General features: G+C 42.7%; 1 protein-coding gene across 7 annotated transcripts in view; it reads left to right on the plus strand.

Moving 5' to 3' along the window:
- The window catches only part of ITSN2 (intersectin 2), an 82,953-nt gene extending 68,766 nt beyond the window's left edge, over positions 1-14,187 (plus strand). For all 7 annotated transcript variants that reach the window (XM_026068098.1, XM_026068103.1, XM_026068097.1 and 4 more), the window contains 11 exons: positions 5,296-5,417; positions 6,328-6,434; positions 7,083-7,266; positions 7,588-7,686; positions 7,857-8,024; positions 8,580-8,792; positions 9,617-9,738; positions 10,280-10,362; positions 10,523-10,606; positions 10,903-11,076; positions 12,686-14,187. In XM_026068098.1, coding sequence (XP_025923883.1) covers positions 5,296-5,417; positions 6,328-6,434; positions 7,083-7,266; positions 7,588-7,686; positions 7,857-8,024; positions 8,580-8,792; positions 9,617-9,738; positions 10,280-10,362; positions 10,523-10,606; positions 10,903-11,076; positions 12,686-12,843 — 1,514 coding nt within the window. In that variant the 3' untranslated portion in view covers positions 12,844-14,187. The remainder of the gene's footprint in view (positions 1-5,295; positions 5,418-6,327; positions 6,435-7,082; positions 7,267-7,587; positions 7,687-7,856; positions 8,025-8,579; positions 8,793-9,616; positions 9,739-10,279; positions 10,363-10,522; positions 10,607-10,902; positions 11,077-12,685) is intronic.
- The last annotated feature ends 249 nt before the right edge of the window (positions 14,188-14,436 follow it).

The raw sequence follows: 14,436 nt of genomic DNA on the forward strand, positions 1-14,436 counted from the left end.
AGTCGTTTTATGGYATTTTACTAAAGGAACTAGCATTTTGCCCATTTCTTTACTGCTACAATTGAAAATCAGGGATGGTATCCTGTATGGTTTCACGCAAGTAGCCCTGTAATTGGGTGTGTGGATATGAACAATAATAAATACTGAAACAGCTGCCTTCAATTTGAGCTAATGAATATTGGAACTAAGCATTTGGGGCTTTCACAGTTATTTTTTAGTGTTTCAGTATTACCTGAGTACCCTCTAAGTTCTCTAACTGTAATAACGATGATGATAAGATATTTTAATAATGCTGATAGAAAAAGACACAGTCTCTGCCTCCAGTATTAATCTCTACTGCAGAGTCTGCCTAATGCAGGTTGGGAACAGTCACCAGAGAGCTCTGTGCTTCTGCCACACGTTGGTGCSGAAAGACTTGTATACGTATATAAGATTATCAATAGGAAAGGCTATGCTGAGGATGTATTTAAGACAAGATTTTAAAGTAATCTTCCGTATCAATGAAGAGGTGTAGCTAGTAGAAGCTGAGTTTAAATCAGACTTTGTGTTTTAAAAATGTTAATTTGTCTCCGGCTGTGTGCAGTCCCCTCTCACGTTGATACAAGTCCACAGAGTGAAGTTCGGCTGTCATCCCAGCCACTTAGCTAAAACCGGTGTTAAAGTGTTCATCCCTTGCTGGGGTGAAGACAGCTGGCTTTGGAACTGCTTTAAGGACACAGTGAAAACTAGGGAGATTGGGTAAACTGATGGTCCCTAGTCAAAAGCTGAGAGTGTAACTGTTGCTCGGAGCCCCAAGAAGTTAGCGGTGAAAGCTGAAGCCAGCCAGGCAAGCGAAGTGTGATGCTGCCTGCAGCACRTTACTTGCTTAATGTTGTTTCCTGTGGGCCAGCAGAGAACGGGGGCCGTTGGGTAATTGGGGGTAAGAACAGAAACAACGCTGTAAATGCACAAGAATAGGTACTGAAATGTTTCCCAATTTTGCAGTTGTCCAGTTTGCTTAAAGGACTGACAGCCTGCAAAAGCTTAGCTTTCAAAGCTGAGTTCCTGATCCAGCGGTTGGATCCGCGCAGGAGAGTCGTGTGCAGGCGTTCAGGCGCCGTCGTCACGTCACGTATTCACTCAATAGCTAGGAGCACAGCAGGCATAAAACTCTATTAAAGTTATATGCTAATAATTGAAACGTCTCCTACCAGTGAATGAGTATTTATTCCATCTTATTCCATCCCAGTGCTTTGTCAGCTCATATCCCCGTGTGATGTTTTTGAGTCGGGTTGAAAACACCTGTAAATAGGTCTGATCATAGGAATGCTGACAAACCTTGGCCTGTAGTGGGGGTGAGAGCTGCTCCAGGATAATGCAACTTTAATGTAATGAACTAATAAATTGCTACGTAACGGTGTGTGCTGCCTTAAAATATCTTTTGTTGTTCTTTTCCAGCTAGAGTATGACTGTTTGGGGAAAATTAAGACATGCAAATACAGGCTATGCTTAGCATGAGGCAACTGTTCATCTTTGTTTTAAATGAAGTTGTAAGATAACTATGCAAATGTATTTTATTAAAGGGACACATAAAAGGATCTAGTTTGTCTGTTGTGGTTTTTTGTTCATCTGGGGAGGTTTTCTCCCCATCTGCATAGCTCGGTGCAAGCATTGCGTTAACTGTCTCCGTGACAGAGCAGTCTTGTTCTTCRCCTCATGACAACTGAATCAGAAATCCCTCCTGTTGCTGCAGAGAGCTTATGCTGCATACAGTGATGTGGGGAGGTTAGGTTTAAATTTTTTGCAAATTGTTTCCCAGGGCGTGATAGAAACCAGCCTTTTCATGGGAGTAAATCTGCCAAATTAGTTCCTTTCACCGCTTTCAAAAAAAAGCTGTGGGCACAGCGGCTCCTGGCACAGCTATAGGCAGTGATGAGGGAAATGTTCATTTTATTCCGTACTCTTTTTTTCTAGGGTAGCAAGGAAAAACAGAGGCAGGTTAATACAGTCATGAGTTCAAAACCTTATCTGCTTTTACCAGCCATGTCAACTAGTTTGAGCTTAAAAAATAAACAAAAAAAATCCCTTCTTACAAATGCAGTTTTCATAGGCCACTTCTGCCCCTAAGTAGCCTTCGTTAGGGACCCAAAGCAGTGATGCCTCTGGGCTTGCTTAGATACAGACAGGTCCTTCAGGCTGGAGCTCATGCTTGAGGCTCAAGACCTCTTTCCAGATTAAAAATTGCTGTCATTTTTTTTTCCTGTGAGTTTTTCATTGTTCATTGAGTTTGGGGAGATGGACAAGTCACTTTGTGCCCAAGCAGATCTCAGGAGTCTTTGAAAGTCCTTTATCTATGTGTTTTTAACTCAGTTCTCTTAAAAGGCCTTTAAGTGAAGAATTCTAATTCACTCCCCTGCTTTTTCTTAAAGGGAAAAAAGGGAAACGTTTGGAAATGGTGATAGGTTTTGTTCATCTCTCTTTCAGAGAAAGCTTTTTTTGTTTTGTTTTGTTTTCCTATTTTCTTCATGGGAAAGCATCATTCTTCGCCTAGAACTTGCTGATGTCAAATCCAAAACATGTCAGTAATGGGAAAGGTTTTCTTTTCCCCCATTTTTCAAGTGTTTGAATCTCCTGCAGAGCAAAACATCTTTGGACTAAGAAACTTTCCCTGTAGTTTTTCGTGCAGGGTTAGTTACGTCAGTAGGAAGAAAACGTTTCTTGTTCAGGTACATTTGGAAAGGGAAGGATAACTTTAAACAGTTTCGTGACTGGGGTTTCCTGTTTATACCCTGCCCAGCGTGTTTTACCCTGCCGCTGYGAGGTGGCTGCTTCCTCCCCTGGGCGAGCAGGCTTTACCGTGAGCGGTACCCGAGTACCAGGGGCATCGCTGGGGAGGCACCGGATTTCCCCCGCTTGCTTCGTTAGAGGCCGGGCGGGTCATTAGCACAGCCTGGCGCATCTCGGTGGGAGAGGCTGCGTTGCCCTCGAGCTAACGGCGACTTGTTGGGCCCCAGCGTGGGCGGGTGAGATTCCCCTCCGCAGGTCCCAGGAAATCCTCGCTTCTTTCCGTTAGCCGCGTGGGGAGCTTGCGATGAGGTTTCGCAAGACTGAAGCCAAGTTGATGACTTTCTGCTGCCAAAAAAGGCAATTCTACTACTTCCCCACGCATTCCCAGCTGCTAAACGGGCAGAAAACTGCTGTTTGTTTATTTATTTATTTTTTCTTCCCCCGGGAGTCAGACGAGTAACAGAACTGATGCAAGGAGAGGGGTGGACAGGAACGTGGGAGAAGAGAGGGTAGAGATGTAGGTCCACCCTTTCTGTAGCAGTGAGACGGTGGATTGCTATAGCCACGCTGGGAATTGTTATCCATTGGCAAATATATTTAGGTAGACTGTTTTATTCTGTCTCATCCTCCTTTTAGACCCAAGTGCCTAAATTCATCCCCTGAGTATGTTATGCTGGTATCATTGGACCAATCAACATTCAGGGCTTTTTACTAGTGCTTATTTAAGCCTAGAATAGCATACATCCGTTGATCCCAAAACCTTACAGTCCAAACACAAGGTTTGTGCAGGAGCCGATTAAATTAACAGCGTTTTTTGCATCTGACACTGAGCTTTTTAAAATCAGGTCTGGTTTAGGTATACAAAGAAGGCATGTTTTCCTTCCAGAGTTTGCTTCAGCTTAAGCAGACAGAATCAGAGAGGTACAAGTACGAGCGTTCGCATTGCTCTACAGTTGTGTTATAAGCAAATAGCGACAGGAGCTGGATTATTCAGTCCTTTGCTGTTCTTGTCGTAGGACTGTACCTTGCAGTAGGAAAGAGAATCACATGGTCAGAGCTAAGGTTTCCAAATCTGGACAAATAAAATATTGCTACTGTGGAAGCCCTAGGCAGTCCTAAAATTTCATGTGTTAGGAACCACTTGGGCTGAAAGTCAATCCTGTACACACTAAAGAATGAAGCTAGAATCCAGGAGTAGCACGCATCAGCCACAGTTGATCTTGATGGATTAAGAGATATCAAACGGCACAGAAATCACTTTCATCTGTAACTTTGTTCCTTTTTCCCCTCTAATTTTGGCCTGATTGTAACTTCAGGAATAACTGAAGCCAGAAGCAGCATTCTCCACCATCAGTAGACCTGCAATCCCAGATGTCTTCATAAAAAGTGGCTTTTTTTTTCAGTTCTTAGATAGTTTACGATTGTGATCATTCTGAGGGGTACAGAATAGAACTGAAAAATCCTGATTTTAAATCTCGCTATTGTCTTTACTGTTGTACTTTTTTACTGTCCCTATTAAAATACTCTGGATGGTATCATAAAACTTCATTTGACAAGTGACCCTCCAGTGTGGCTCAAATGATACAAGTATGATGTTCTAAAATACTCCTTAATTATGGTTTTTTTCTGCTACTCTACGGTAGTCAGCTAGCTTGTGATGTCTAACAGATGAATCCGAGTTTGACTTTCCATACTCTCTTTTGCCCATCTAAACAGACTCATTCACCACTTTCTTGCTTTGTTTTTTATCAGTTTTTGATTCAGTTACTAAATTTCAAATGCTGTTATCATGTTCTCTAATGCACAAAGAAGAGAAAAAGGGCGTAAGTAGTATGAAACTGCAGGGACTGCATGTTATCATAGAAAACAGTTTTTTGTGTCATTAGATGTCTGTGTGTTCCTGTGCATGCTTTTGATTATCCATACTTAATGATAAAAAATAATTCAATACATCTCTGGCTGATTTTGTTTCTAAACTAGAAAAAAGGTTATGCAGCTATGAAGTTAGGCAACTAAAAATTATGTGGCATAACTTTACACATTCGCACTGGTGGTTTGCATCATAAATTAATAATCAAGTCAGACTACTTTAGGAATAGAGTGGAGATTAAAGATGCAATGTCACGAATCAATACCAGCCACATTCTAGATTACTTCGTCTCACAAAAGACATTGCACAAGGTAAGAGAACGTCACAATTTTGAAAACAGTATTGCAAAAAACCAGAAGAGAGAAATCATGAGAGAGGTGGAGCAACAGGAAGTAAGGAATTTTTACTTAGTACCACAGGACAAGAAGCAGCATGTTCAAAGAAATAGAAAGATTTAGATTCAAAACTAGCGTAAAGGGGGAGGGAGCTGATCGCTACGTCACTAGATTTTGAAACCCACTGCTGGGCCAGGGTTTTAAAAAAGAACCACTGTGCATATAGTCTGATCCTCAGGCTGGTGTACATTGATGCAATTTTGTTTAATTCGTCAGATCTGATGGCTTGAGTTGGGACCTAAACTACTGGCTTGCTTCTTGTAGGGTGTGCTGATCTCCAAAGCCTTGATACTATGCAACCAATGGAAAGGAAAAGACAGGGCTACATTCATGAACTCATTCAGACYGAAGAAAGGTATATGGATGATCTTCAGCTTGTCTTGGAGGTGAGATGTCTTTGACGTGAGGACACATTTGGAAAAACAGCACCTCTGTCCTACTGAATCATCGCCATAAAGTGATTCTTAAGAGATGTGAAGAGCTAGAAGAAGAAAGCGGTGTGCATGAGCACCTGCCTTTCTTCTGAATGTTACGTGGTTGTCCGCCAGGCAAAACCGTTGCGTTACAGCAGCCATCTTAAAAGGACCTTCCTACTTTCCAAATCCTTTTCTTAGAACTTGGGTCAATATTCAATTTTAAGATGATGGGCTGTGCTTGGTTGCTCTGGCAAAGCCACATAGGTTCATGAAATAATTTATGAAAGTACCATGAAAGTTTATTGACTGCCTTCACCTCTGATTTGATTGCTGGAAGCAAGACTGCCTCACTAGGTGGGGCAATACCTGGCCAGCATTAGAAAGGTCTTTGGAATCGAGGTTGACCTCTCTATATACAACAACTGTATTGTGAAGCGTTAAACACATTAGATAGACTGACTGCACAAGTGTTCTAGTATCCATAGGTATTGCGCTGAGGGGCCCCGAAGGAAGGCGAAGTTTTGCATGCTGGTTAACTATGTCTGTTCTAGAGATGGAGATATATGTGAAGTGTAAGCGTAAGTTGAGTAGTGTTTGACTCCAAAATCATGGCGTGCTCTTTCACTGTAAAGTCAGCCTGCAAGTCCCCCTGCTTGTTACTGCTTCGTGGACGTGATGCCCGTGCCAGACTGAGGGCAAACCCTTAGGAGAAACAGTGACAGCTCTCCCAGGTGCTAGTAAGGAATTGATTTGACTTCTCACGAGAAATTGGACACTCGGCATTCAAAAGAGCAAAACCATTGCTAACCCAAATAAGAAGAGACAGTGAGCTGCCTTTCTCTGTGAAGAGCTGCTCACCTTCCTGATTTTTTGGCTGCAGGTTTTCCAGAAACCAATGGCTGATTCGGGCTGTCTCACAGAAGGAGAGATGGGGCTGATCTTTGTTAACTGGAAGGAACTTATCATGTCAAATACAAAGTTACTGAAGTGAGTACCTAGCCACATTTGTGTCTCCTAAAGAAGAGTTCACTTAACCTTTTGTATTTTCCTCTTCAAATTTTTATTCTCTTATTCCTTTCCCCAGGAAGTTTTCTGGCTTTATAGCAAATATTTCTGTCCTTGCTCATTATTTCCTGTGTACGTGTGCATTCCAAGCAGCTAAATGCATTCAGGCTACCTCCCAAAGAAGGAGCTGTAATGAGAGAACCRGGAATAAACAGCGAGAACGGATGCACACTAATATCTTAGAAGTAAAGCCTACAGAAAGAATGTGTACTGGAGGTGTTCTTCCGCATTTTCTGCAAAGCAACCTTCTGTTCTCTAAAAATAAACTTTATAAAGTGGATAATAATTTATTAAAATGGGATGCTGGACRAATGTAGCAATTAATGCCAATTTTCCCCAAAACCTCCAGGGAAAATCTTAGTCATCTAGACCTATCGGGCAGATACTTCATTTCAGCAGGTTGTGCCAGCAGCTGCCTCCTGGTTGAGGCTGGGCCCTGCTCTGCTTGGAAGCAGTCTGCGCTGTTTAGTGGACTTAACCTCGCAGGCTTGCGTCCTTTCAGAGATGGGTGTTGTAAGGATCTTGACTTAGACCCCAGCAGAGTTGGATGGTGATCTCTTTCCTCTCTAGAGCCTTGCGAGTGCGTAAGAAAACCGGAGGAGAAAAAATGCCGGTGCAGATGATTGGGGACATCTTAGCAGCAGAACTCGCGCACATGCAGGCCTACATTCGGTTCTGCAGCTGCCAGCTGAATGGAGCTTCGTTGCTGCAGCAGAAAACTGATGAAGATGCTGATTTCAAAGACTTCTTAAAGGTACCTGGTTCAGTAGCTTTTGGACTTTCTCCTTTTCTTGGTGACAGGACTTATTCAGAAGCCTGTCCAACCAGCATCACCCAGATCAAAATAACCCAGAACAGTAAAATTCCGCAAAAATAGATAAGAACCTTCCAAGGAATGTTTATATGGTGACCATGGTAACTCCGTGTGTTTGTGCTTTATGATTACACATCAGCCTTTCTCTCTAATGAGTGCCTAGAAAAATTGTTTTTGATCAGGCCCTTTTCAGTGCAATGAGGCAACTGTTTCTTGATGAGTAATGCAGTGTCTCTGTTAAATCTCTGGACTGCCCCACAGAAACTCGCCTTGGACCCTCGCTGCAAAGGAATGCCTCTCTCCAGTTTCCTCCTGAAACCTATGCAAAGAATAACACGCTACCCTCTGCTCATAAAGAGTGTGAGTACCCGCAGGGAGGTCTTGTATGGGAGAGCTTTTGAGTTTGATCTCTATAGGAAAGGCAAATAAAGCCATGTCCTTTATGAAGATTTCTCTGACAGTGCAGAGAAAGAGTAGCTGTGCTTACCTCTGTTTTGATCTTGGTTTCCCCCCTTTTTGATTCATACCAGATTTTAGAGAATACGCCAGAAAATCACCCAGATCACAGTAATCTCAAGCTGGCCTTGGAGCGCGCGGAGGAGCTCTGTTCTCAGGTTAACGAAGGGGTGCGCGAGAAGGAGAACTCGGACAGGCTGGAGTGGATACAGTCCCATGTCCAGTGCGAAGGTCTTGCTGAGGTAACTGCATTGATGCCTTGCACTGCAGAGACTTTTGCAGTTTATTTTGGAAAGGCCAGAGGGGGAAAAATGGGAATGCTTGCTCACATCTGGTACTGGAACATGATCCAACGCTCATCTCTTGGCAGAGAAACTTGTATTAAATTCTGCTCATAGCCATAATGTGATGAGCCCTCATCTTTTTTGTATGATTTGGGCAGTGGAGAATGCTGATGTTTAAAAGTGATACCATTTACACTTGTTAAATGAACAGAAGCAACTCCCAGCTCTGAAGTACTGCGCGTGCTGCCCTTGGGCTAAGTCAGATGTGACTACACGGAATTCCTCTTAATGCGCTTCCCAGGGTTTCCTTTCCACAAAAAGGGCACAGAAACCCTCCCTGCCAGATCCTCAGCGGTACGTAGGGTACTCCTGCGTACCTCTCAGGACAGCCTTCAAACTGCTCAACTGAGGTGTTGTAGCAACTCTCCTTTGACTGTGTAAGGAACGGTGAAGATGAGCAGGAACTAATGCCTGTATTAACGTGCTGCTGGTAATGGATTTTGTCTCTCCTAGCAACCAGTTTTCAACTCCCTCACAAACTGCTTGGGACCACGGAAACTCCTGCACAGCGGCAAGCTGTACAAGGCAAAGAGCAGTAAGGAGCTGTATGGCTTCCTGTTCAACGACTTCCTGCTTCTCACCTACATGGTCAAACAATTCGTCTCTTCCAGCTCAGATAAACTGTTCAGCCCCAAATCCAACTCCCAGTTCAAAATGTACAAAATGGTGAGTGAATTAAGAGGTCCAGCGGTGATGTTTATGCAGTGGGATCTGGCTTCTGATGAGGAATGCTGTTTCGTCTGCTGGGATTAGCTGTCTAGCCCTGTTTGATCACTTGCTGTCATACAGGCCCGTACTGGCAGCCAGCGTGCACGAATGCCGTTTGGCTGAGTCCCTTGGACAGGACAGGCTCTTCGTCTTGGTTTAACAAGCCTTTCCTTCCACTTTGTGGTGAAAGGACAGAAATAGCATTGTACGTGTGCGTAACGCTGCTGAGCAGCTGAGATGTTCAGAAACGGGAGCTTGAAGCTTGGGCAAGTTCCTGCATTCACATGAAAGCAGCTGACCTTCTTTTGAAGACAGCAAAAGGTGTAGCGCGCTTTTATGCTCTYTGAAAGCTCAGTTGTTTGTTTAGGACTGTAAACAGTGACGCGAGCCGCACGTTGTGAAACCTTCGTCTGCGTGTCCACGCAGCTTGGGCTCCCTGGTCAGCGTTCTCGGGATAAGTTAGTGTCGAGGCTGCTCTCGGACAGGGAACCCGAGCTCGCTCTGGGCCGGCAGGGTTTCCAGGCTCCGCACTGCAGCTCCCCTCAGGCAGTGCCACCCCGTTCACAAAGCTCTTAACCCGGGAAGACAGAACGGGCTTTATTGCCAGAATTTAAGTTTTTCTCTCAGTCCTTTCTAACATCTTTGTACAGTGATCCGGTTGTTCTTTCTGTGTCCTAAAACTTCCTTTTCCGTACAGTAAAACGGGGTGTTTAAACATCCGTGTAGTGTTTCTGTTTATTGCCAGGGTGACGTTGCCACAGGGATGTTTGCTTTTCTTTCAGCCTGTTTTCCTTAATGAAGTCCTGGTGAAGCTGCCAACAGACCCTTCCAGCGATGAACCAGTTTTTCACATATCACACATTGACAGAGTTTACACACTTAAAACTGACAACATCAATGAGCGGTGAGTAGTGGAAATGCAGCTCTGAGATCAAACTTTTTGAACACGGCTGTAGCTATGTTTCCAATGGACAGACCGGGGGGTTCTGACTTCAGAAAACAGGACTTAGCTTTGCAATCAGAAAATAAACTCATCCGACTCTCATTTGAATTGCAGTATTCTCTCATGTTGTTTTGCTGGTACAGCAGCTCTTGCAGTGGAGCCCAGATCCACATGTAGTACTCCTAGATGTTATAGTTGTACAAAGGTATAGGACTGCCAAGTCCAGCACGCCACAGGATTCTTCCCCAGTCCTGGTCAGTGTTTAATGCGGCCCAACGATCTTTACTGAAAAGGCAGCTCCAGTTTCATTTATTTAGGCTGATGTGGAAATGTGGCGTAAGATTAAATCCCAAAACTCCATAGCTTTAGTCCTTGAATTAACGTGACTGATTTGTGATGCCTCCGAAACCCAGTGGGGGAAAAAATAGTAAAAAAGATATCGGGATGGAGTCACTGATGACCAAGGAATTTTCTGCCTGACTATGGGGAYTGCTTTCTGCAGGACTGCCTGGGTCCAGAAAATCAAAGCAGCATCAGAGCAGTACATTGAAACTGAAAAGAAGAAACGCGAAAAGGCTTATCAAGGTACTGAGTTGTGTGCTCCCCCCATCCACCCGGCCCCCTGGCTTAGGGCCTTTTCTGGAGGACGCGGTAGTATCTATGCAGGGTCTCACTCTGGAGCTATTGCTACATCTATTGCTGTGTCTACAACCAAACCATTTAATTCTGACCTTTTCATTCCCAGCTCGCTCACAGAAGACCTCAGGAATAGGACGCTTGATGGTGCATGTGATTGAAGCAACAGAGTTAAAGGCCTGTAAACCTAATGGTAGGTGAAAGAATTAGTGGTAAATAACTTTTATTCCTGCAGCGTGTGGAAAGGCTTGTTGCAAGCAGTTTGGTGATTTGGAAAACATTGTGGTTTCAGCTGCAGCTTCTGAACGAATTAGCCATCACTTAGCTCTAGAGGACCCAGAGAAGGAACAGCTCCGTGCTGCTACAGGATATAGGGGTTGCATAACCCACATTTTCTGGRTGGCAGCAGAGATGATGTGTCCAAGCAGCCTTCAGCCTGGGAGGGAGGTTTCTGCATTGCTGAGGCATTTCCCTGCTTGTTCTGTTTAGGGAAAAGCAACCCSTACTGTGAAATCAGCATGGGCTCGCAGAGCTATACTACGAGGACCCTGCAGGACACCTTGAACCCCAAGTGGAACTTCAACTGCCAGTTCTTCATTAAGGATCTGTATCAGGATGTCCTGTGTATCACCATGTTTGACAGGGATCAGTTTGCACCTGATGGTAAGCGTGAACATCTGTTTCAGAAAAAGATCGTGGGTTTTATTGTGACTTGGGGTATGTAGTTTCTCACCAGCGGCTCCAAGAGCCTGCAGGTGTGATCATTTTCTGAGAAATGTATAAAAATGATGCCTCCTCACTCAAGGGGGTTGGCTAGCCCTGCAGAGCCAATGAAGCTCTGGGCAATCAGACTTGACCCTACTCCATCTCGTGCATCAATAACAGAATGATTTTTTGTTAAGCTGGGGAAACAGAAGAGTTGAAAGCAGAAGTTCCTCTCTTTCACTATAGGCAATGCCTGAAAATAAGATGCTAGGTTGTATTTGCAGACCAATAGTTTCAACCATTCTTTTTTCCTTGGAAACTGAGCACATCTTTGGCAATCAGGAGCTTCCAATAGGTTTTAAAAGGGTCAATGCTTTTTTTCCGGGCACTGATACACAGTTAATTAGTGCAGATTTGCAAGATTTTGCCTTGAGCTGAGTTGCCATATGCATAGGTATAGCTTAGGCTCTTCCTCATGTGAGGTAACGTGACTTTGCTTGCCTGTTTCACTGGCTCGGCTGATGTGCGGTTACTGGGTACGCTCCCTTCTGCCAGCTGGAGAGCAGGGTTCTTTCTGACTGTTCGTGGTAAACTAGCACCTTTTAATACACATACACCCATGCATATATATTGACATACATATATATGTTTGTATATGAAATGGCCACAAAGAGGGTATATCATTTTTGAATGGGATTGTGAACCTACTAGTGAGAGTGGTTTTTCAGGGTCATTGTCCTTGTGAAAACAATTATATATATATATGTATGTGTGTGTGTGTATATATATATATATATATATAAAATATGTGTGTATGTGTGTGTATATGTGTGTGTGTGTGTGTGTGTGTGTATATATATATATATATATATGTCTAATTAAAAGTTAGCTGAGCCAAAATAGTTGAATATTTTTTGTTTGGCTTCATAGCACTGCAAATGACTTGTGAATAGACTCCATCACTTAATTCTGTCCTTCCAGCACTAAGACAGGAGGACATTTGAAACAGCATTACTGAAAGGGGATCTGATATTTTCAAAGCCCTTAGATCAAACTGTGACATAAAGGCATGTTTTCCATTCTAATTCCATAGCATTTTTGTCTTCTAAAAAGCCCCTTTTTTGTCAGTACTGGCTGATTTACACAAGAGTAAAAATCCTGTCAAACAGGGAGCTTGAGACTAATGCTCTGGTACTGAATACTTACGCCCATGAACTTGCTCTTCATGTTGAGATTGTCACTTGTTGTAACTTGTAGTTGTTACAGATAGAAGTGTGATAGTACAGCAACATTAATGATAGCAGGAAAAGGTGAAAAGCCAAAGCTAAAGTGCAAAATCAAAGCTAGAGAGTTGTAAGGATGCTGCATGTGACATCAGGAGAAACTGCCGCGTAGACCTGAGCTCTCCTGTCTGTTGGGGGTAGCTTCCTCTTGAGGTGATACTGGCACGTTATTTTGGTCTACACACTACATAGCACATTGCTTCTTAACCTTGCRCTTTCAGGTCTTCTAAGCAAAGACGTCTTTGTTTAATGACATTTCTTACTCGTTTGCATTTGTCCAACAGATTTTTTGGGTCGCACTGAAATTCCAGTAGCAAAAATCAGAACAGAACAAGAGAGCAAGGGACCCACAACTAAACACTTACTGCTGCACGAAGTTCCAACTGGCGAAGTCTGGGTCCGTTTCGACCTGCAACTCTTTGAGCAGAAAACACTCCTTTAAGAACACTTTTTTAATTTATGAAGGACAAATGAAGCTATCTGCCTGAACATTTTTTCTAAAAGCTTCTTTGCCCTAAGCTGGTTATTGAGCAAGAATTCCTGCTGCTTCCATATTCCTCTTAGTTACTGGTTCTGTTTGAGTTCTTTGCTGTGTTCAAAGTTGTTGTTGATCTATGCAAACAAAAATGTTACTGTATACAGCATACATACATGTACACTGTATACGTGTATGTGTACATAGTATAGCTCAGTGCCTTTTTATGATATTGAAATATGTTGGGTTTGGATGCCAATGTTTCTGTTTTCAGGGCCATAAAAAGTATTAAGTAGAAATGTGGCATCAAAATGTATGTACATGTTACCACTTAGTCTAACATATAGACTGAGGAATGGTTTAGTTTAATGCTAGGATCATTCCATTTGAAACCTGAAAAGTGATATCCACTGGAATCTTCCCATCTCAGGATGATAACTTTAAAGATAAAAGCTGAAGAAGCCTTAGCACTGGAGGAGTCTCCAATATATTGTATATTCTTTAAAAATCAAGTGCAGTTCTTTACTTGACTTAGTTCTGCACTGAATCAGTAATTGCAACTTGATTTTTCTTTCTGCTTCAGTTTGATTAATCATTCTCTGCTGAGACAATGTGGTTGTAAAGAATAACTAGAAAAAATATTTTAAATACTGTGACCCACAATTATGTGGAAAAATACTCTTCAGCTTTTGATTTTCCTAAATGTAAGTTATTTGTGTACATATCCTCGGTTCTGCAGACCTCCATGTGAATCTTGAAGCTTTGTCATTGCCAACATGTATATAGAGAGTAAAATATAAAGTTTATTAATGTAATTTGTCTACAGATGTTTATTGATGCATAGTGATTTTTTTTAAAAGTATATTTTATTGTACAGAAGAATGTGAAATAATGAGAAAACTTATAGGATTGAATTCAAGAAAAGTTTATTAAAGTCTAAAATGTTTATTCTGGGGAACTGCTAGCCCAGCAAGCATCTGTAAAATGAAAGTGGTTGTAAAACAAAATCTTTCTCTTGGCGCTAATATCAGGGATGGTAAAAGAGAGTTTCTTTATGAAGTGTTTGATACATTGTAACCATTTTACTGCCTCCTTAAACTGCTTTGTTGAAAAAGCACTGCATGCAATTCTGAACACTGTGTGCCCTTTTTTATCAATCACGGGTGCTGCGATACCTCCTGATGTCCGGTAGTTTCGCACCCGATTGCCATCTGTACGCCCTCCTGTTATAGGACTGAGGCAGCCTGTTACTTGTAACAGGTTTCTGCGGTTCAGTATTTTCTAACCCTAAATAAAACTAAATCTTGGCAACTCTTTGAGAGATTGTGTCTGTACAGGGGGAGGTAAGAACTTCCTGAACCTGCACAGAGAAAACTGTGCGTCTTTTCAGGCTGAGCTCCTGTGTAGTCAAACTAGCAGAGAAACAGGGCACATAATGGCACAATAGAGAAATAATTTATAGGGCACTGGCAGCATCTATTGTTCAGTACTGATCATCTGAAAAGTACCAGACATTCTGACCCAGAACAGATACCATCTCCCCTCATTACTTCCTGCCTT

This window comes from Apteryx rowi, unplaced genomic scaffold (genome assembly GCF_003343035.1).
Source record: "Apteryx rowi isolate R43461 unplaced genomic scaffold, aptRow1 scaffold_269, whole genome shotgun sequence".
Classification (NCBI taxonomy): Eukaryota; Metazoa; Chordata; class Aves; order Apterygiformes; family Apterygidae; genus Apteryx; species Apteryx rowi.